This window comes from Pelmatolapia mariae, linkage group LG22 (assembly GCF_036321145.2).
Source record: "Pelmatolapia mariae isolate MD_Pm_ZW linkage group LG22, Pm_UMD_F_2, whole genome shotgun sequence".
In the NCBI taxonomy this organism is placed as follows: Eukaryota; Metazoa; Chordata; class Actinopteri; order Cichliformes; family Cichlidae; genus Pelmatolapia; species Pelmatolapia mariae.
The window spans coordinates 1,184,808-1,208,927 of NC_086245.2; the positions used below are offsets into that span (position 1 = coordinate 1,184,808).

General features: G+C 38.6%; 1 protein-coding gene across 3 annotated transcripts; it reads right to left on the minus strand.

Annotated features, from left to right (window-relative positions):
• Positions 1 to 2,399: 2,399 nt before the first annotated feature.
• LOC134619808 (cell division control protein 42 homolog) lies at positions 2,400 to 20,111 on the minus strand. 3 transcript variants are annotated; one of them, XM_063465636.1, is made up of 6 exons: positions 20,022 to 20,111; positions 13,843 to 13,947; positions 6,088 to 6,160; positions 5,361 to 5,470; positions 4,882 to 5,079; positions 2,400 to 3,888 (listed from the first exon to the last, which is right to left on the minus strand). In XM_063465636.1, the coding sequence occupies exons 2-6, from the start codon at positions 13,945 to 13,947 to the stop codon at positions 3,799 to 3,801; spliced, it is 576 nt and encodes a 191-aa protein (XP_063321706.1). In that variant the 5' UTR covers positions 20,022 to 20,111; the 3' UTR covers positions 2,400 to 3,798. The 3 variants fall into 3 exon arrangements, with proteins under 3 accessions (XP_063321706.1, XP_063321707.1, XP_063321708.1); XM_063465637.1 differs by having other exon boundaries at positions 20,013 to 20,078; XM_063465638.1 differs by lacking the exon at positions 20,022 to 20,111 and adding an exon at positions 19,884 to 19,962.
• Between the last annotated feature and the right edge of the window lie 4,009 nt (positions 20,112 to 24,120).

Here is a 24,120-nt window from a genome sequence, read left to right on the forward strand (position 1 = left end):
TTGCTTCTCTATCAGCTCGAAAAAGTCTAGTAATTTTTACCCAGAGACCTGCTGCTTACTGGATATTTTCTCTCATTCAGACACTTTTATGTAAACCCCAAAGATGGTTGTGCAGGCATATCCCAACCACAACCATGAGTCACCTTTCTTCTGACGTTTGAACTTCAGAATGTCTGCTTGTGTCTGCATGTCTAAGTTATTGAGTTGTGCTGATGAATGTTTGCACTTAAAGAAGCTGTACAGGTGTACCTAACAAAGTGCCTGTTGAGTGTGGATGTAGGTCTGTTACTAATTGGAAAACAATTACTTTTGTTATTTAGTTAAGAAAAGTTTCATATCCTTAATTACGCTGTCCTTTGCTTTTGAAATATTTAAAGTATCTTTAACTTTTTTAAAATAAAAGGAATAATTAGATATATTCATACAACTAAATTAATATTCCTTCTGCTAAAGTTCTCAGACAAGCTAACTGTCCTCACGTCTACTATGAATGAGTATACACATTGGATTCTTAAAAAAAAAAAAAAAACAACAACAAAAGATTATACATTCAGATTATTAAGACTATTTGAAAAGAACAACTACAAATCCTCCATCTAATTTTGAAACATTTATACTTTCATCCATGAAGAGGCAGTCTTATTTAAAATGAACAAATTAAAAAGATCCTGGCAATCACAGGGATAAAAAAAAAGCAGTTTTCTAATTAAAACAAATAAAGTCCAAGTGAAAAAAAAACATTCAAGTACTGGTTTTATTATTTCCAAACACCCACCACTTCCAACATTCATCTTTTACAACATCTTTAATTCTTGCTTCAGCTCTCATGTTTCTCTCCTGCCATTAGAAGCTTGTTATCACTTAGTTTCAACTCGGCCGATACTCGAACCAGCTGTTGGCACTCAACCGTCAAGTGTCAGTAAAAACGTCTAAAGAGAAAAGGAATTAAAATTCCAGAAACACCCAGTTAAAAAAAAAAAAATCACCAGGAAACAATAAAGAAAAAAAATCTATATAATACTTATAATCATCCATACATAATCAGAATAAACCATCATCAACCATAGGAAAGAAACAGAGGAGGGAAAGTGGAATTTCAGTTCATTTGAATGGGAAATGATTTCAGTTTAAAGGTTTCAAATGTGTTACTGACTCCTGATCAGTGTTAGGGAACTTTAAAACTAAAGATTTTTAATATCTCACCAGTTATACCGCCTTAAACCATCCTCAGATCAGAGGTTTGTTGATTATAGCTTTAACTAACTTTATGAAAGATTAATAAAAACAAGCAGCACCGACTCTTTCAGTCCAAGTTTGCTGTCAGAGCAGCAGGTTTCAATAAATGACTGGCAAAATTCAGTCACTGAGGAGGGTTTTTTCTAAAGGTCAGCGCAGCACTTCCTTATTTAAAGGTAGTAACATTAAAATGAAATATAAAAACTGTGAAGCTGCTAGAAGATGAATGAAGGTAGAACTGATGTCTTTAAAAGACCCAACTTTAACTTCTCAAACACTGATCAGTCTGATTTTAGCCAATGAAATGACACACAGAATCCTTTAAACCAGCCTAATCCCCTTTAAGGCCTCCAGGAGGAGCCAACGAGCCACCAGAGAACCACCTCAGGTTCTAGCCTGGAGCAGAGAAGCAGGAGTGGACAAAACAAGAGGAGGTCACACGTGGGCCGTTTGTCTGTGTCGACTTTAACAGTTTAATAAGGTTGGAAACATTTAAGAAACTAAAAAAAAGGCGCGTCTCACACAGTGACTTGTTCTAAAGGGAGATTTCACCCTGAAATCTATTTTTCAATATCTCTACTAATGTTTACAGTTAAAAGTTATTGTTAGGAGTTATATAATATTGTGTGCAGTTGCATGCAAATTCTTGCAAAACATTCACGTTTCTGTGGTCAGGAGAAAACTGCATGACTCCAGATTTCCTGAATATCCCACATTCGTCCTGTTACCAGATGGAACTTGAGAAATCTCAGACAATTCAAGACTTGTTACTTTGGAAAGCAATGCATCCACATGAGAACATCGAGTTTCTAACTTCTCTCAGCTACAGATTGAGGCACTGTTAGCTACTGTGCACACCAATGTATGTGTTGTCCGTTAAAGTGCAGCTTCTGCCCAGTTAGTAAACGTTTAGTCTCAGTTATTTTTTGACACGGATGAAGTCAAGTTACAGAACTCGCACCTACAGCACGCAGAGGCGTTATAAGGAGGAGACACGGCTCTCAAACAATCCTAAACTGAAGGCTACCGGAGCTGCAGCGGTTAGCAGCGTTGCCTCACAGCAGGAAGGTTCCTTGTTTGAATCCCCTGGTCGGTTTGCAGGCGCGAGTTCACTCCAGCATGTTGGGTTAAATGGTCATTCTTTCAGTGTTTGGAGGAAACAGCTGTTTATTTTGGGATTTAGATTTAAAAGTCCCCAAAGGTGTCGGCTAGATGATATAAGAGTGCTGAAAATGTTTGTTGGTGCTCTTCTTGTTGCTTTATTGAAACCAGTGACTTGATAAAACAGCACTAATGTTGACTTTCTTATGATCAACACTTTTGATTATATTTAAATCTACAGTTTAAGCAGAGGTGGACGGGTTTATCTACTTTAGGATTTATCTAACCTTATGTTGAGATCAAACTACAGCTGCTTGGAAAGATTTCCTGCTTTCCTCAAAAGGACTTTCTTGAATTATACTGTGGATACATTAAGAGCAAACTAGCTCCTTTTCCTCAAGTTTCACAGGATTTTTCGCCACAGGATGAGAATGTCAACAAAGGCTTTCTAGAAGCAAACACAGCCACTCAGCAGCTACGCTGAAACACCTCTGGACAATTATTTTAAAGCACTACCTTAAATACTTTTAATTTCACTGGTGACCAGGACATAAAAACTGCACTTACAGAAGCAACAGTCAAATCTAACCAAAGCAGCTCTACAGGTTTGACTTGAAATAGGCTTTTTTTCTCCTGTAGGTTATTATTTTTTGTATTTGTAGATTTTCAGCTGAGGATTCTCTGAGTGCCACGTGTCTCTCTTATGTCTTACATAAATCCATAAAGCCTGCACGACTGCATAAGATTTTTTGCTTTAAAGGTTAAAATAAAAATTCAAAATCTGCAAACAGAGTTAATCTTATGTTAACAAAATAAAAGGGAAAATATTGCTCAAAGTTTTTTGTTTTAAGGTGGAAAAGCTGACATATAAAAAAAAAAAAAGCTGTTGTTGAGATCAACAGTGTAGCGCCCGTCACTGCTACTGTACACCACAACTGTTCAAACTCTATGATTACCAAATTATTTCAAGACTATGAAATCAACAGCAGATCAATCATTAACACAAGTGTCACAAATATAAAGCAGCAGTTTACTGACCCAACACATTGTTCCCAACATTTATTTCAGATATTTTATACAGTTTCTTGTAGATTTTTTAAATGATTTTAAAATTTTTTGTTAAGTTTCAGCTGCAAACTTGACTCCATCCATTGTTTGTATCTTCAAGGCATCTGAGGTTTAAACTACTATTGCTCAATCTGCTTCCTGCGATTATTAAAACCCTGTTTCCAGGTTAGCGAGGAGTGTTGCTCAAACATGTTAGTCATGTTACGGTGATGAAAACAAAGCGCCTATCCTTTCTAACACCACACCCACGGTAAGTCACTATGGCTGAAGGCACTGTTTAAATGCGTCTACCCTCCCCCCCTCAGTTCCCATCTGGGTTAATAATCTCCTCCTGGTCCACCTCCACCTTCTCCTATCATCCTCCTCCTCCTCTTCTTCTTCTTGTCGTGGCGTCTACAACAGAACGCAGCGCTTTTTGGGTTTGGTGTCCGGAGGCTCCAGAGCTGCCAGGATGGCCTCGTCAAACACGTTCTTCAGTCCCCTCTAAAAAAAAACAAAAAACAACCCATTAATAAATAAATAATCATTAATTAAAAAAAACAGAATTCAAATTTAAATTTCAAATTGAAAAAAATTATTCAAATTTAAAAAGAAAGAAAATTCTACAAAGGAAACTAGAAATGAAAATAGATGGCGTCGCCATCCTTTTAGACCGAGGTGGAGGAGTTCTGCCACAGATCTTTACATGCCTCAAATTTACTTGCAATAAAATAAAGTAAAATAACAAATACTTTTTTCTAATAAAGGGAGCTCCTGTCCTCTCGCTGAATGTGCTAGGGGAGGCGGTTTCTGTCTAGCTCTACCAAAAAACACATAAAAATAAATAAAAGAATTGACTAAATAACATGACGTATGTAGAATAAGTAGATTAACATGTAGGAGGAAAGTCTTCTGTTTTTAACTAATCAATTACATTTAAGAAGACTTTTTTAAAGCAGGTAAACAACTTGGATCCCCCCCCCCCCCCCCCCTTCCCCACCGCAGACCATGCAAAAGATTCAGAAGTGAAGTCAAAAGGAAAGTAAGCCAAGTCTGCTTTACTTCTAATGGAAAAAAAAACAAGACTTCTGGTTGTATAGAAGTCTACAGAAACACAATCTTTTGCTCCCTTCCCTCCTCTATGATCTCAGCAAACACTTTCTTGATAACTTTTTTGGCTCAAATACTAGTTTCAGTTCCTATTTAATACTCACAGGTAATTGTCTGATGATGATTTATTTTTAAAAGTGCTTTTTAAAAGCTGATTAGCAGTTGTAACCAGAATCATGCCCAGTACACGGAACCACGTGGAAATGAGCTGATGTTTCCAGTTTCACATCTGGACACAGTCAGTTCTGTAGCTACACGTCGCCACGCTTATTAGACGTAACTGTGAAACTTCCTTTGACCTCGTCAGTTTATCTTTTCAGACCCGAGCTCATATGGATACTAAAGGCCTGTTTCTCCCCCCTCAGGCGACTACTTCTCTCTCCGTACCTGCGTCAGAGCCGAACACTCCACGTATTTGACGGCCTTCAGCTCACGAGCCAGTTTCTCTCCGCTCTCACAGCTCAGGGCTCGCTGTTTGTTCTTGGCCAGCTTCTCCAGGGTGTTGCTGTCGTCTCTGAGATCCACCTGAGTCCCCACCAGCAGGAAGGGCGTCCGCGGGCAGTGGTGTGAAATCTCTGGCACCCACTGTGAAAAGACAAGGTCAAGGTCAGGCTTGATGGACTTTTAATGCAACTCCAACTGACCTGAACCCTCCTCTGTGTCCTTAAAGTTACACCATGAACAAATTTAGATCTAAAATCAAGCTGATGGTGTTCTCAATTAATTTTTACTGAGAAGACAATAACTTGTCATAGTAAATAATTTGGTTTACAGATGATTCTGACAGCCCTTGTTTAAAAAGGTAAAATGTACATGCGTCAATCTTAATCTAGAAACAAAAAACACAGAGAGAGAGCTAAACAAACCTTCTCTCTGACGTTCTCGAAGGATGAAGGCGATACAACAGAGAAACAAACGAGGAAGACGTCAGTCTGAGGGTAGCTGAGGGGTCGCAGTCTGTCGTAATCCTCCTGACCTGCAGGGGGAGGCACAAAATGACAAAATTAAGCTAATAGAGATGAAAAACAAACAAAACAAAGCTTCAGGTCCAGTTGAGGTGGGCTCCAGAACTGAGTCAATGCCCATATTAAAGTGTCCAACTTTGGACCACACATGAACATGCTCAGCATGCTACAAAACAAAAACCCTCCACCCTCTTCACCATAACGACGCAGCGGGTATTTTCATTTAAACATATGGATACTGTAAGGGTTTAATCTTAGGAGTGTGGCTTGTTTATTTGACAGGTAAATGTGGAGCAGATCGCAGTCCACTCGGTCTCACCTCCACCAGCTAACATCTCACTCTACCAAAAACTCTCACTCTCTGACTTCCTGCTTTACCAAAAGTGGTGGTGAAATGTAGCCAAAAATTAAGATTTCATGATGTCATTTTTTTCCCCCAGGACGTTTTCATCATGTTTTTGATAGAAGAGGGTTAGCACATTGACTTAGTTTCATTTTTAGGTTGTCTTAGTACTTTTAACTGCACTAAAAAACCTTTCTGTAAATATTAGGCAGTCACTGCTCGTGGGAGTGTGTTCGGTGTTCCTACAGTGAATTAACTGAAATGGTTTTAGACTTCTTTTTTTACCTGCAGTGTCAAACAGTCCCAGAGTGTACGGTTCTCCACCGATCATCACCGTCACGGCATAGTTGTCGAACACCTGGGGGACAAAGAGGGGAAAGAGTGAGGAAACAGAAGCCGGATGATGTGACAGAGAGAGCAGAAAACAAAAAAAGGAAGTAAAGTGTAGACTGGAAGAAGACTTGTTGAGTTGTTAAATCGTTGAAAAAAGAAGTGCTTTCCTAGTGTTTTTGTTTGACAGACGTTCAGCACCGCTGTCATACAAATCAGACAACTCCAGTGTTGAATATGCAAAGTTAAAAAGGCTAAAATATGAGCACATGATACTCCATTAAGCAAATCTTTAACTCATTAAACAGTGGATAAGTGCGCCCATCAGCAGTTTCACACCTACAGTTTATTTCCTCCAGTCAGAATCAGTTCACAAGTTTCTAAACGTGTCAACTGAAAAAGAACAAGGAGAATTTATGTCGGGTGGCTAGTTGCTAGCCTGTGCACATCTATAGTACCTTGCCGCTTCACAGAATACAAAGAAATAACCGTACATGACTACGGGAAGCTTTTTTTTTTTTTTAGCTCAAACTTTCAACATCTACCTGGTAACTGGGCCTGACTGAGCTCGTATCCTGTTCACACCACAAACGTACTGCTGGGTTCATTTGGAACCGCACAGAGACGTCCTCCAAAGGGTCTCGGTGCGGTTGTTTTGGTCCGCACTCGAGCGCGATTATATTTACATCTGCACAAACGAACCGCACCAAGACGGAAAATTAGAAATTGATTTAAACTGACTAAACACCGCAGGCGTTCACCTCCATGAAACAGATCATTTCCAGTGTTGAGAATGTGTCTGAAGTGGATTTCTTAACATTGTGTGCTATATCTAAGACAACTGTGTCTGGATCTGTATGATGTGACTCAGAGCAGTTATTCTCAAAATTGCCATCTTGGCCAGAGAAATCCAACCTACTTGCTGTTCAACCCTTCTTTTTGAGAGGTGCAGCTACTTGGCCCGGTGTAAAATAAATCAGGATTATTGTGAACTGTGAATCATGCAAAGCTACTGCAGTAGGGTCCAATGATAAAGATATGGAACTGGAAATGGGTAAAACAGCTGCCCTTTAGATAGTTTATTGCATACATAATCTTTACTGAATTACATGAAATGATGGAAACTGAATATTGTTTTGCTGTTGTTCAGGTAAGCAGACCTGCTGCGTCTTGGTTCAGTCCTTCCTTTTATTTAATCACAGCCATACCTTCAGGCTGCTGCTGTGTACAATAAAACAGTCCAGTCCCAACATGCCTGCTAACCTTGGCTCAGCGGACGTGCGCTAAAGCAGGGAGTGTTAACGATGATGACCTCACGCAGTATACAACAAGGTACGGTTACAGTAGCTGACTGGAAATGATTGTTGCACGACGATCTTCATAGAGACATGTTTCATCAGCGAGTTTCAAGCTGCTCGACTGTTTCACAAAACAATCAGCATTATTTCGAACTATAACTGTAATGTTATTTAACACAATTATTCATTAACTTAAAAATACAGGCTCAGCTTTTAGTCTCATCTTGGACTGAAAACCGTTTCAGTCACTTAAAGCAATGAGTCTTCACAAGGAGTTTACTTTAAATACTACTCAGATTGGAAACATTGCAAATAAAATGATTAAATAGGCAGAGCTGATTGCCCTGCAGACAGTTGGGTGCACACCAGTGGGTGTTTGTGCTTGTGAAGCCCATCTTATTTGGGAGCTGCTGGTCACTGCTGGCCCACAGCCTCCATTGTGTCTCTTTGTGCAGACGGCTGCGAAGCGAGACCCTCGTGACAGCAGACTTGGAGGCATCAGAAAAATTGGATGGTAGTCACAGGTCGAGGGAGAAACAGCTAAAGCAGACAGCCAACAAACCCTTTGGTCGCACGCCACCAAAAGTGAATCAGGCAAGATGAGTCAGCAGACGACAGCTTTTCTGGCACGTAAAACATTTTGGGACCCACCAGAGGTTCTGGTCTTCCATCAAAGTAAAATGTTTTTGTTTAATTGCTGAAACTTAACAGAAAGTTCAGTCAAATGACCGAGGATAGCAGGAAACTGCACTGACATCTGTAAAAGTCACACAGACTTTTCGCCTTAGTTATATGCAGACAAATCATGATTATGTGTAATCACGCTCAAAGATCCTGAGCCAGTAAGAAATCCCAGTTAACTGTTAACTGGTTTTACAGGATTTAGCATTAACACGATGGTTTACCATCTTTTTTAACCCAATGCTAACCTAATGTCCAGAGAAGCTGCTGCTACAACTGTTCAAAATTTCTTCTACTTGTCTGTTTGTTGGTTGTTTACTTTTCTTCCGAGCACAGAGAGGCAGAATTGACCCGACGTTTGACAGACTGATGAAACAGTTCAGAGTGCGCGACACACACACACGCAGAGAAATGGACAAACAGAGACAGAAGTGCTCTTCGGGTCAAGTTTGGACAGAAACACTGAGTAACTGGCCCCTCCACTCAAACATACACCACACAGACAGAAGAAGAGACACAGGTTTGATGGTAAGAGCTTTGGATGGAGCTCAGACTACAGAAGCTGCTGGAAACAGATCACAGCAGACACAGTGGGGAAAAAAGCACTGTGCCGAAAAGTGTCCCAACTGTGCTGTTACGATAACTGTATTTATATGCTGTTTCAGTTTCATACAGAGCCAAACAACAGCCTGAAATGAAACAATAAACACACTCCTTATAAAATGTGACAGGTTTGACATCAGATTCCTGTAAGGTGACTTGTTTGTGAGGAATTACTTCCTGGAGTAGACTTACTCTCTCCTAATTTCTTACTGTGTTGCTTGTTTGTCAGCACAGTGACAGGAAACAATGCAGACACACAATACAGCACTGATGTATAGTTGCTCAACACACACACACACACGTGCACACACACACACACACGTGCACACACACGCGCACACACACACACACACGTGCACACACACGCGCACACACACACACACACGTGCACACACACGCGCACACACACACACACACACACACACACACACAGAGCAAACATGAAACAGAAAGCATACAGGAGAATAAAGTCTTTTGTCTAAAACAAGACATTGTTCAACTTAATGCTGCATGATGACTGGTCTCAAAGATTAGGGTTCATTAAGTAGCATTAAGTAAGTTGGTGACATTAAATAATAAGGCTGTGATTAACAACAGGAGAATGCAGGTAGGAACAGGATGTTGCACAGGAATAACAACAATGTGACAGTAAGCAATAAAAACAAAATAACAGCTTTTGCTGAATCATGTTGGAGGTGTGTAAAATCGTATTACTATTCACTGATGATAAAAAATAATAAGCATAAAAAGTTGCATTTATCAGCAAAGAAAGTAAAATTTTAGAATAAAACTTTGTTTTTGATATATATTTTTTTTTTTACATTTATATGAAAGTATTTCCACTTCTGTCTTGAATAGCACCTTTATTCTGAAAATATTACAGCCTTCCTGTTTTATGTTGGGCAATATCTTAATCAATAATGCAATATAAATGAAATCTTAAGGTAATTTAATACAACAAATGTTTTACACCTTTATTCTCAAAATATCACAGTAATTATAATCAGTACTTTGATAATAAAGTTAAGTCTTTAGTACTTACATAAAGGTTTTCCTACATGTAGCACTAATGAGGAAAAAAGGAGCTCTATGCTAACAGCAAAAAGCTACTATGCCATTGTTTTCGTTAGTAGGAAGCCACAGACGAGCTGAAAACTACAAACAGCTAATACTTTAAGATATGTTCTTACATTATTTTTTTCAGTGGGTAATAAAAGTGCTCAAACAGGACTGAGAAAACAAAGAAGAGCAGACAGAAAGCAAACAGTCCAGTCTCGGCAAACAGAGGTGGTCACGTGATGCCCTCACTTCTACTCTTGTTGACTGAGTTTAAGAAGAAGCAGAGCGCATTTTTAAATATGAAAGGGAAAGCTCATATGCACTGAAAAATAATGGAATAACAACAATGTGGCATTTAAACAACGCATTTGAAATAAAGTAGTTGTATATAAACAAATAATAGATAAATACTGACATGACCATTACTGCATATACGAGGTACGCCAAACATACAGCCCGGGGAAGAACGAGCCTATTAAAGCAGCGGTCCCCAACCCCTGAGCCACGGACCGGTACCGGTCTGTGAGACGTTTGGTACCGGGCCGCGAGAGTTGAGGCTCAGGGGTGAAATTTATGGTTTTCAGGGTTTTTATCATTAACTCTCTTTCCCTAGGTATTTTCCCATTGGTCTTTTAAATGCATTAAAGTTTAAAGTACTTTCTGATCTTGATAAGGTTTTAGAATCATAAAGAGGTAAAATGACAAATACTACTGTTGTTTAAGCTGCAAAACAGTCTAGATGTGAAGGTTGTGCTTTTATACGACAACAATAATCAGTAACAGCCGTAGTAATATTGGAAAAACAGTTCATTTTTTTAACTTAAAAAAAAAAAGATCTTGTTTTAGTAATTGGTGGCCGCCAAAAATCGTAATAAAAATTCAAACAGAATTGGTTGCACAACATTTGTACTGAAGAGTTAAAAAATAGTGGAGTGGAAGAGAGGTGAGTGAGATGGACAGTCTGACAGGAAGAGGAAGATAAAAGTTGAGTCAGCACTGTTGCTTCTGCAATTCTCAAACAGTGCTGACTGCTGACAGACCAAGCAATGGCACCAACAGAAAACAGAAGACAATTACTCATCAGTTTGCAGTCACTACTCACAGACCCTACCCATCATCAATTAGGAGGCATTTCAGATATTTCTAGCAGGGCTGCAGAGCCTGTCAACGCTCAGCAAGCCGTTTTCTGATGGCAACAAACCACAGAGTCAGAGAATGCAGGATCAGCTGAGCTGAGGCGTACATGGACCACATTTGTGTCACGCTGCAGAGCTTGCGAAGCTTCTTCCTCATCGTGCTGCTGCAGCGTGACGCAACACTTTTGAATAGTCACGAATCAAACAGGACGTCAGGAGACAAGCACACATTTCTAATCCTGCAGGTACAGACATGAAACCACCAACTGCACGCACCAAAAACGACACAAACGTGTACAAGAATCAGAGCAAACAGCGAGCGCTAGAAAGTTAACAACTTCAAGGAAATGATGTGCAACACTCTTGTAGGTGTGAAAAAGAACTTTTTACCAAAATATCATCCAGGTTCATGCTTGAGTGCAAAAGGGTGCTGCTACCAAGATACAATTCACTCTAACAAATTAAAAGAGGACAGCTTAATGAATGCAGTAGGAGCTTGGACCCAGTAGCAGGGTTTATAAGTCATCATTTAACAAGCGTATTGCAATAACTTTTAAGCCCTTCATTTTTATATGCAACATTTAACTTGTAGCATTTTCTGTGTGTGAACTATCACAACCTCTCTCTGCCTAATGGAGAAGCTGTAGCTCAGGAGGTTAGGAGCGGCTCATCCGTAATCGCAAAGTTGCTGGTTGGATCTGCAATGCGTTCATTGGAGTAGCAATGTGTGTGTCTGGTGGATAGAAAGCACTAAAGTATAAACAATAAGTGTTTGTATGAAAGGGCCATGTTGTATAAACAGAGCTGAAAAGCACTACATAAGAACCAGTCCACTTACCATTTATCAAGATGTCAGCTTAAATCTAAGGTGGAGCTTAATCAATATTTGGCTCTGTTAGCTCAGCAGTATGAGAAACAGACCTCGAAGTGTAACGTAGTGTCTCCTTTTCTAACATTTCTTACTCTCTATCAAGAACATTTTGTTTTTTTCACCGTGTTATTATAGGTATAAAGAAAAGTCAACCTTGAAAGCTGTAACATCAGCACAAATTTAATTTAGGAACCATTTTTCAATAAAGATTAGAGGAAAGTGGGTCAACCAAGTTATTCCATGTAAAAATGTTTGAAGACCATTACTGGTTTAAATCTATATTGAGAAAAAATATTCCATGAAAGACAACTGACCTTTGTGGGAAATGACTACTTACATCACTGATACACTGAAGGTTTAAGATATTTGAGAAAAATACATGTGATGTAATTTCAAGGTGCTGCTGACCATCTGCTGACCGAAAGATAGAGTTCCACTGAGTTATAATAACACTAGAAATGTTATTAGAAAACACTGGATATATCTGGAGACCAAACATCACGTCTCATACAAACTTTGCCTACTATAAATGAACACAGTGAGACCAAATGCAAAAAGGAGGTTTGTTTCAGTTTGAGTGTCTGAAAAGGTGTGTTTTATTGTTCCTTGAATCCACCTCACCTCTGCTTGAATGGCACGTGCATAGTTGATGCACTGTAATATAATAACTCTGAGGGCAAAGCTTGTGTGAGCACAGAAAATTTAAGGGGACATGGATGTGTGCACATGTTCATCATCGGATGAAGAAATTTACAGCACTCAGTCTTAAGTTGTCCTTACCAGACTGGTACAGGTAAGTATAATTGGTCTAGGTAAACTAAAGGGGACGGGTCTTTAACTTATCTGATGAAATTTCACATATTTTTGTATCATTTATGACCATTTGTTGACCAAACTTTAGTCATAGCGTTCCACAGGGTTCTGTGCTAGGACCAATATTTTTCTCATTATACATGTTTTCTATGTCACAGAAACACTGCACATATTTTGATTTCTTTGACAATGATACACAATTAGATTAGGAAACACATAAATTAGTAAACTACAGGCTTGTCTCAAACAATTAAATTCCTGGATGACCTGTAATTTTCTACTTCTACATTCAGACATATTTACACACAGAAAGCTTTGAAATGACTACTGAAGTCTGTTGATTTCATATTTAAAAAAAAGACACACATTTATATGTGCTTCACATCAAGAAAGTTTCACATCACTAATTTGCCAGTGCACTTCTTCTACAACTTGTCAACCACTACATGATGTTTTGCAGTGAAACACTACTAACAGACCTAGAGAAGTGAGAGTTACTGCTGCAGCACGCTTCATTTTGAATTTATCTGCACAAAATATTTGAAATGTTACAGTTACAAGCAAGACGTTTGCTTATATATCGTTTTACACAGCATAATGAAAATAAAGGATGAACAAACAGCCTGACTACAATGACTTGATTCAAGCATGTTATTGATCAAAGTAAAGTTCATCCTGTTTTTTTATTAAAATGATACACTCGTACTGCAGTACATGCAATACGTTTATGTACATATAAATGAAATGTAATCTTGTTTGAAGGTGATGTGTGTTAACGCATTTTCAATAGAACTGATTGAAGCCCATCAAAAGCCATTAAAAAAATATTTCAGTATAAAATATGATAGTCATAAATGACCCAACTTGGTCCTTTCAGTTCTTAAAAGACTTCAGTTTTATTACAATGTACTACTACCAAGTTTTGGTACTCATTCCCATCTTTTAAAAATAAAAGTGAAGCTGAAATATGAGTGACACTCTCTCACTGAACTGGAAAGGTATGTGCATGCTGTAAATACAGTGGCGTCGATACTGACGATACTTTTTTCAGAAACCTGTTTATGTAACCTACATACAGCATTTACCCATCTATGAGTATCACTCCTTCTGCAACAGGAAAGACCTGCACACTGGGTGTTACAAGGAATAAAGCGGCCCGTGCTGCTGCTGTGCGTCAGCACACTGTCATTTCAAGTATTATTACTTTGGGGAAGTGAAAAAGTTAATCGTGTTATTTGAGACTACTCACCGTAGGAACGTATTCAGAGGGAAACTTGTTCGTCGTGTATGAGATGAGCAGGCATGTCTTTCCCACTGCACCGTCACCCACCACCACACACTTTATAGTTTGCATCTGAGGAGGAGAAAAGTAGAAAACCTTCTTATTAAAGCAAACACAATTTCCGTCTGTGTGTTTGTTTCTTTATGCCTGAACTGATCCTAAAACCACAAGGAGCTAGCTACCAAACCTGGCACACAGGTACACCTTAGATCTCTGAGGGTTCTTATGTATGTCATACATTTAAACGTCATCATATTGCCTAGTAACCACATACCAATGGGCTGATATGGCTCATTTATCGCATTTTTGCACCTTACTGAACCTTATAAAAAAATCACCATATCATTTTTATTTCACACAAAATTTTATTTTTATCCACAAAACTGAACTGTGCACCTATATAACGCACCTACAACACCTTATGAAAACACCTTCTTGTTTTAATTTCATGATAATAACACCACATTTAAATCCACAAAAGTTAGCATAGTAGCATAGTGAGCATATGCTGGTTAAGAAAAAAGGACATATCAGCAACTAAGTGTACAACAGAGGTGAGACAGGGAAGTGGGGTCTCTGGAAGACTGCTGGAATGACAAAATAAGCCCCTGACAGACCTTAATCAGGTGTTTGTCCATAATGAAAGTCATTATATATGTTATACATAATGGATATCACCTGATGAGTGTTGCCTTTAAGACAAAAGCAACTTTTTAGACAATCTGTCCCAAGTCTAAAAGGATCTATGAGAATAATCCAAGGTTTAATCTAGGGCTGGGCCATATCATACCGTTCACGGTAATACCGGTGTAATGTTGGGCAACGATAAGAAAACGAAATATCGCGATAGAATATGGGTAAAACGTGCATGCGCAGTGCCTTTGTTTTCATACGCACATGGCGGAAAAAGCATGGCGGCGACGGAGAATGAGAAGGGCGAAAGCAGATCGTTGAATGAAACGGATGAACCAGAGTTGGTTTGTAAAAATGCTGCAACTTCAGTGGTGTGGCACTGGTTTAGCTTTCGTCCGTCAGATACACAACAAAGCACTATTTTTGGTAGAGCATGCTAGCGGGCCGTCGTTATTACCGTGTTTTTTGGAAAATACGGCACACTTAAAATCAATCCTTTGATTTTTCTGAAAATCGACAGTGCCCCATATAATCTTGTGTGCCTTATATAAAAATTCTGGTTGTGTTTACTGACCTCGAAAGGATTTTATGTGGTACACGGCGCTCGAAAATCTGTCAAATGTTTTAGTACGACTTTGCTAAGCTACGAAGCCGCACCGCTTGATGGATTGTCGGAGCGTTACGGCTATCGTAGGCAGGAGCCTCGCAGAGTGATACGTACTGTGCTTCAACATAATGTTACCGTATTGTGTGTGTATAACCTCTTTTTAAGTTTTGCGAATATTATACATGGTTATGCTGAGGATATGTCGGCCAATTTCCACTGGAAATGCCTTTTGGTTAAACTGTCAGCAAGGAATTTGCATTTGCACTGTTAAATTTTTATATAACTTTAATGCACATAAAAAACAGCTGCTTGTTTAAGTGAAAATACATTGATGGGTTGTGTTTTTTTGCACTAATAAAGTTGTGGAGTTGTAAAGTATTTTGTCTAGTGTCAATTATATCGTCAGTTATATCGTTATCGCAAATTTTCAAATGTATATCGTGATAAACATTTTTGGTCATATCGCCCTGCTCTAGTTTAATCTACTTGAATCACTGAGAATGAAAGTATTAATTTGCTGTAGTTGTACTTCAGTCATTATCAAACTGAGCATCCGGTGCAACTGCTACATTTCAGGGGCTTTCCATAAGCGAGGTGATGCCCTGCTCTTGATTCTGCACCTCCCACCAATGCTTCATGTGCAGAAGGTTAACCATGGCAACATAATTGTATACAAACAAGCCTGGACAATATGAGACAACAGACTTCAGTCATTACAGTCTATGCTTACGACACAATTTCCAGATACTTTTAATTAAGTTTTAGTGCAAGCAGACGCAGCTCCTCTGTAACAGGTTAATTTTATACAGAAGCAAATAAATGTGAGAAAATAACTTCACCAACCACCCTCATAATCAAATGATTTTTATCTACATGTAATTTCCACACTAACTTTAGTCTATCAAATGAAGTCATGTATAAATTTTAGCTTCATACTGTGAGTGTTTTCCAAGTCACAGGCCCTCAAAGTAGACAACGGGCTAAATTTTGTGTCATTTCATATGTATTATTTTTTCACCTTATCTTCAGGGCTAAATAACACATTTAGGTGGTGCTAAAAACATCACTCAAATCAATCAAGTGTCCAAATCTAATGCCAAAATTTTGTTTAAGAATTGTTTTCCAACTTTGAGCATCAGTTTACAGGGATATATCACCAGCAAAATCTCACACAGTAATGCCAATAGGCATTGTTCCACTGGCTCTTTGGTCTGTTTTCTTATAACTCCCCTGGACAAAACCTACATGCATTTCTGGACAGCTTTAAGGGTCATATTACCATGCGAGATTTTCTATGTAGTTATGTTTTGACACTATGCTCAACTTGCCACTGTGTTGTGTCAAGTAAGAGGGCGAGGCATTAACTAATTTACTATGTATAGATTGCTTATGGGTGATCAAAATGTAGATTAAATTACTTTTCCAAACACCTGCTCAGTTGCATGTTTAAGAATTATTAAATGGTTTTTATGCCCTTTTTTTCCCTGCCTGTTTGCATCAGGTGATATGAAAATGCGGAGTCAGTATGAGACTGGCTGATGGAAACACTGCCTGGTCTGTAGCGCGATGTTTACTACACAATGACTAGAGAACCTGTGACCTCTCTGATGCCGAGCAGCTCTCATACCCACTCTGCGGCTTCATTAAGAAGGACAATGGTTAGAGGGCTATGGCCTGCCACTTCATCACTGGCTCTTTGTTTGGGTAAATTGGCAGTGCCAGAATTCAGCTGAACTCTGATGAGTCAGAAACAAGGTGGCCAGTCATTTGCAGGCATGATGACACCAGTTATGTCTGCAGAATTCATTCGTCAGCAAAAGATAGTTTTGGGAAATTAGCGCTAGCTGAGTCTTTTCAATGCCCCTTTCTGCCCCAGTTGCATCCAGATAATTTTCATTACATGGCTCATTTCTAAAACCCTAAGCATTTTAGCTTAGGGGTGGGCTGTAGCTCAGGCAGTAGAGCAGGTCATCTACTGATCAGAAGGTTGGTGGTTTGATTACTGGCTTCCCCCTAGTCTACATGCCAAATATTCTTGGGCAAGATACTAACCGATGCATCCATTGGAGTGTGAATGTGCATGAATCTTAGATAGGCACTAACAGCTTAGAAAAAATGCTTGTGTGAATGGGTGTGACTGGCCAAATGAATTTGTTGTATAAAGCGCTTTGAGTTCTCAGATAGAGTAGAAAAGCGCTATATAAGAACCAGTCCATTTACCATTTAGCAGAGTTCAGTTTGATCACAAGTGGGACTAAAAAGACCAGTGAAAGATAATGTACAATTAATAGTTAGTATTCTGTATATGCTGAAGGACATTCTCAAATCGTCTAAATACAAATTACTTTGGACGTCAGTTTGCGTTAAGATGCAACTACTGCTACAACTTTCATAGCTCAGTTTTTTTGGTTGCCTGAATTGCTGTCCTTATTCAAGACTAGTGAAATATTTATTGTTGAAATATGTTAGTTTAAAAGACTTGCTGTTAGACTGTACTGCTCTATTCTTGTCAGTTTACTTTGCTTTTATCGGAAAACAGAAAATATGTTTTTATAGAAAAATAACATTTTTTATGTCTGAAGAAAACTTCAATTACACTTGAGGCCGACTCCAAAAATTAGCCAAATTCATTAGCTAACAACTTGTCAATCATAAGTCATTTGCTAATAACTGCAGTTTAACACTTAGATCCACCCATCACCTGTAATGCAGTGTTTCAACACACCAAGATGGTAAACGCAAGCCTGGGACGGGACTTTTACTAGAGTAGGATGTCACGACAGCTATGTCTTTTATCCATCTGTACTGTAATAATGGTTGTGGCTGGCCGACACATTTCTACTACTGTTTGTGAGTAAAAACATTTTTTTTCATACTATTTGGTATTTGAATGATATCAACATTAGCAATACATCAGAAATAAAGACTTGTGTTAAATATTTTGGGATATTTTAAATTTTTACCCCTGATTCATCACAAAGGTTCTGGATGGCGCTCATTTGTAGTGAGTGTAGGCCATCAACCCGCTGTTTACTACAGCTTTCAAAATGCCAGCTGTAAAGCGTCCACATCTATTTACTCAGGAGGAGGTTGTAAAGCTTTGTGAAAATAGTCCAATATGAGTCGATGAGTCAGTGAATCTCACTTCTGACCAATGACAGCTATACTGAGGTGAGATTAACCTTTCTGCCGGTAAGCACTCCTGCGTTTGCCAGTGTTACCTGGTATTACTGAAAGCTTCTTTGAAATGGATCAGTTGTCAGATAACACTAAGCAAATAGCCTCTCATACCATTTAAGAACATAGTCAAGTTGTTTATCAGAGGAAAAGTGTTATTTTTACACACTCAAGCCATTAGCTGACATAATATTAGCCTATATCGGGCTGTTGTTATAAGCGGCTCATTGTCAGCTGCCCAGAGATGGGACAGTTGGATGTGTGATCTGCTGACAATACAATCATATAAATATGCCTGTCGACATACACATTCTTATGCTAGAGCCCTGACTTGAGTCCAGGAGATCAGGCTTTAGGTGAAGAGGATGAGATGGAGATAAGAGAGGAGAGAGCGGTAGTGGAGGGTGTAGAAGAAGAAGGGGAGGATGAGAAATGTATCATAATTGACACTTCACAGTAGTACTCAGGAATCTGGAACGTGCTAATAGAAATACAGTGGGATACAGAGAGTTATACATATATTATATAATTTGGCACTCTCCCGCTTAAAGTCACTTCTGACTCTAAAAATAAAATTACATTAAAAATAACACAGCAGGAGCCAAAACAGTAACCTTGAGGCTTTAAAAATCCAAGCAGAATGCAAAATTAATGATGCTGGTTGCATCTGTCTTTTCTATACAGTCTATGGAAACAACAGACAGACAACAGCACCTGACATTGATAAATTTTATCATTTGTGCAGATAATTAGTCAACGCAACCCGTTGGACCTTACAATATAAAGCGCCTTGAGGCAACTGTGTGATTTAATGCTATATAAATAAAATTGAACCGAACCGAATAGTCTTTAAAAGCTAAAATATCCAAAATTTCAAAACGGCAACTTCAAGGAAAGCATAGTGTTTATAAGTTTTATATAAGACACTTGCAACTTTCGTTGTCAAATTTAAGATAGATTTTCTATGAGATACTACCAACAGCAGTTTAATAACACTGACTCGTCAAATAGAAAAGTCAACAGAACCCTGAGCAAACACCGACAACTTCAACTTATTTATGGCACCTTTTTCAGCTGTAAATGGTTAAAAATCCATTCAAGTGTTGCTGCTTTTCATTCACTTCCGCATATGAAGCTGTGCCACTTACTTACAGTAAGATTTTAATCGCAGGCCTGCTACTTGTACAGTAACTGAGTACAGATTTCTTTATGTTTTAAGGCCTAACGTCGCTACCTGCTGACAGTTTTTTCACGGAAATAATCTGCTAAAAGTTTATCATTAAAAGTTTTACTTCTTCGAAGCTCGCTAACTGAGGCTAAGCTAACCTAAAGTTACATCCGCCCAGACCCCCACCCACCGCAAAATAACCTGCTTAAAAGTATTTTAACATAAAGATAATGACAAAAAACAAACTTAAAAGACGCGTGTGTAAACTTTATAAATAAGAGGGTTAAATGTTGTAGTTTACCTCTCAAAAATATAAAAACAAAAAGACAACAAAAAAAGATCGTACCGGTAACTTTGGGCAGAGATTTAACGGCGAAGCTAGCTTAAAGTTAGCTCAAGGAAATCATTTGTTTTGACAACTACCGTATAGGAGAGTGAGCTGTCAGCTCACTAACAGTCAGTTTTAACTCCGGAAAGATGAGCCCAACACCTCCCGGTGATTTTTGTGGATATTTCAGTATTTACCACCGTTAAATCGTTAACGTCACTTACAGCGCCTACCTTTTCAAGCCACAGCCGCTGGACTTGCTATAATGCGGTGCTACGTTCAGGTGCTTCCTGTAAACTGCCACTCCTCACCCGAGACGGAAGGCGGAACTATGACCCATGTTATATTCAAGTTCCTCTGTTTTTATTACTTTTCATGTATATAAGCGTTTGTTAATTGCATCTCAATTTACTTTAGTTAACAGCACAGAAATATATACAAATTAAAAGTTATGGTACATGAGGTTTTATTTATTATTTATTATTATTTATTTATTTAATTTTTAAAAAATCAAGCGTTGTGTGGAAGGTATGTGAGAATTTTTATGGCTTATCATCACCTTCCTGTACTTAAACCAATGACTGTAAAATACAATCTTTATTAGTCTTTCAGTCTTAATTTTATCAGTCTTTTATTCTGTAATTGATTTAAAACAACACAACCGCAGGTAACAGGTAATGTATTCATTATTAAAAAAAAAATCTTATTACAATAACACTGCATTACATTATAGTTACATTACAGTGCAGGTGTAATGTAAATTCTTGTGCAATCACAAAAAACAGGCAGGCACTCAAAGGTCTGCTCATGCCCCGTTATGAAATTTACATCACTGAGAAATTTTGCATCTGTAAGAAATGCTAATTTTATATTTTTTAATTTTATATATTTTTTATATTTTTCTCAGAAAAGATATAAAAGATATAAAATTAGCTTAACATGATCAAACACCCAGTCAGGCCTTCACCTGTCCAAGCCCATGACGGCAGCAGATTATATTCAAGGCCTTATGTCCTATTCATGCTCACCACATTGGTGGCTTTGCGCACAGTGACATCGTCACAGCTCGGAAACACTCCCAGTGAGAGCATGAGTAGGAGTAAAGATTTTTAAAGTTTCATCGTTTCAAACTGTTGCAACATCTCTTTCATTAACATTGCAGTAAACGCCAACACGATCATAAACTTGTGTCTTTAATTTGGCTGTGGCAGCAGGGGCACTTGCTAAAATGGTGGGAAACCTGGGAGGTCAGCATGGCCAAAACAGTGCAGCTAGTGCCTGCGGATGTGACGTCACTTCGTCGAACGACGTAGTTCTGCATTAAAAGGTACAACATAGAGCCATATAATCAAATTTAAAACTGATATTTTAGGTTAGCAGTATAGATTCGCATTAATAACCTGGCTCCAGTTCAATAAAATGTAAAAACCACACACAGACTGACAGATTTTCCTCAGTGATCACCAGAGGGAGATAAAGTACACACTGGGGGTACTTTTGTTTTTCTTTTTAGGGTTCCTGCAATGCTCACTGTCAAGGGTCATTTTACATGTTTAACACAACCAGAGAGCATCCTGGTGTCCTCTGCTACTTCAGAAATCTCCATGGATTCATACACTCCACACTTGCTGACATTTCCATTTGAGCAACGTAAAAATTAGGAAAAGATTTCAAATTCAAGGCACCCTTAAAATGAACAATTCAGTCTGTAACGTGTTACTTTTTTTTTTTTAGCTGTTTAACAAAAAATGTTAAATTTAATTGTATATGATTAGTATTAGCCACTGAATGCTCGCCCTGCTTGTTTAATCTATAGACAGCATGGATGTACCACTGTGAAATCGCTCATCGGTTAATGAAATCCTGTTTTGGAGCCTCATGCTGTTTTTGCCTTCGCTATCTTGGCGTTTTGAACCTGGGTGAGCGAGACAAGGTTCTGACTGTTCACTGTATGTAGACTTATTACTTACAAATCGTTATCTGGAGCACATCCCCTGAATAAGCCTTTTCGCTGAGTAAAATAACAACTATACTTTATTTAAAAAACAAAACACCCTGATATAATATTTTATTCAATATGACCTGAAATAAGTGGCTAAGGCAGAAAATGATTATTTACTGCAGTAATAGAGCGAAGAGTCCAAACTTTTTTCCAATAGTCTTCTGTGCAAACAGATTTCGTTTTGCAACTAGAGGTGTTGCCCCCTGCTGGCCATTGAAAATGCCTTAAAACAAGTTTAAAATAGATTTTAAACATTTAAAAGATGCATTTTAAGTCATCCAAGAAATAACTAAGTATATTATAGTATATTATACAAGTTCTTTCACCAATCTAATCTAATTTGTTTCCCTTGACCGCAGTGGAAAACAGCATGAGGTCAGGGAAGAGCTGTTCTGCTGTGTCGAAATGATCAGACTCTGGTCGATAATGAGTTAGGAATTGGATGTGGACAGTTCATAAGCTTGTAAAAATAGCCATGTAGATGAGTATGAGTGAATATGTAAGCTGGTCCTCTGTATTATGTCTTTAATAGGAATAAATCAGTTTGTTTGGTTGGCCTGGTCAGCACTTATGTGCTGGAGGTGAAGGGAGACCTCGCCGAGGGAAAGGCTAGTCGACCTTCAGCGGTAATGCAGCAGAAAATTAGATAATTACAATGCGAGGCGCTCCTCTATTACCCCGTCCCTCTGGATGGCCTCGCTGTTTTGCTCACTTCACAAGCATTTCATTGCTTTTTGATCTCATCAGTGCTTTTTGGGAAAAAAAAATCCTCTTTGTTGCTCCCTCGTGTTTTTTTCTCATCTGCCCCCATTTATTTCTCTCTCTCTCTCCTTCTGTATATATGTTTCTCTTAGTCGCTCACCCATAGCTAACCACAGGGATTGATGTCAATGACGATGTGCCGCTTGTCTCCCAAAGATAATCCCATTAAACTCAGGAATTTAATTATAGATTATCTCACACGCTCGCACACACACAGAAGCGCACCCAGAGACGTTCACACAGGTGGATGTATGCACCTGCCCGATAATACTCTTGCATGCAGGCAAAGACACACCATAATAGACAACCGTGACACACACTGAGCACACACTGGCTTCACCCTTTTGCCCTATCAATGTGTATCAGTGTCACTCTCGGCATTAGCAGCGTCACCGGTCTGTTTTTAGAGCAGCAAGGACACAGCTCAACACGATTCTGCACAGAACAAAGGAAGAACAATGAAGTTATGGTGAGCTCTGCCCAGAACGCATTCACAGTTCCTGTAAACTCATCAGTTTAGAAGCATTTTCAGGACACGTCGGTGGATATGCGCCGCAGGCCAGAGTTGATTTGGTGAGAGTTAAATTTTAATGGTGAAAGATCACTGGAGTCTTTGGTTACACCACCATAACTTAACCAAGTTACAAACAAATGAGGAAATATCACACAACATCAGTGAAAATATAGAGTTATAAGTTTTAGTTAAATCATAATTACAAGTTAATATGGAAAGCACCTTCGCTGTGTGGTAAAAAGTGGATACATTAGCGTGTACGTGCATTAAAGGGACAAAACTAAAAATCAAAACAGAAGAAACGAAGCTGGTTAGTTTCTCAAGAGCATTTCTTTCATCTCTCATTCTGTAAAGAGTAAACATGCTTTTAGCCTTCTGCCCTTACACATGGATATCTACTCCAGTATAAGAGAAAAACATCTGCTGGGTAAAAATGAATAGGATGCACAAAACATGAAATCCAGGCAATTCATTTTCTTTTTTACAGACTCCCAAACAATCACTAAATTAGCTCCTGGAACTGACAGCCCTCATAATAAACAGCTTCAATTTAAGGCTTGTGGTTTTATTCAAGCGCTGAATCGTCATAAATTTAGGTTATATATGCTTAAATGCACATTTTTGGTAATTACGCTCTGTAAATTTTACATTTTCACCACCAGAGGGCAGCATTTTGCCAGTCGGTATGTTGCTGCTGTTCTTTAATTTCTTTAATTTCTTTTTTAGCCCTACCTCATGTCCCCACAAGGATTTTCCCGTTTTCAGGCAAACACTGTAACTAACAGCTGATGTGTTTAATGACCGCCTGGTTAAACAGGTTAAATCAGTATTACAGGAAAGTACAGCATGGCCATAGTTCAACTTCACTTGATATCTTTTTAGTGCAACACACAGTTTTTGCTTGTTATGTCATATTTATCTCCCTACAACATGAGCATTACACACACTGAGCATCATGTCGTGTGAGTATAGTGGAGAAGGCTCAATTATGTAACCATATATACATCAGCTGAACCCCACTGCAGCACCAGAGAGAGGCAGGGAGACACGCAGC

Coding starts and splice junctions, on each gene's coding strand:
- LOC134619808 (XM_063465636.1), bottom strand. CDS start 13,947: ATGCAAACTATAAAGTGTGTGGTGGTGGGTGACGGTGCAGTGGGAAAG. Junction 6,161..13,842: donor CCTCTGAATACGTTCCTACG/GTGAGTAGTCTC, acceptor TTTGTCCCCCAG/GTGTTCGACAACTATGCCGT. Junction 3,889..4,881: donor AGTGTTCGGCTCTGACGCAG/GTACGGAGAGAG, acceptor GTTTTTTTTTAG/AGGGGACTGAAGAACGTGTT.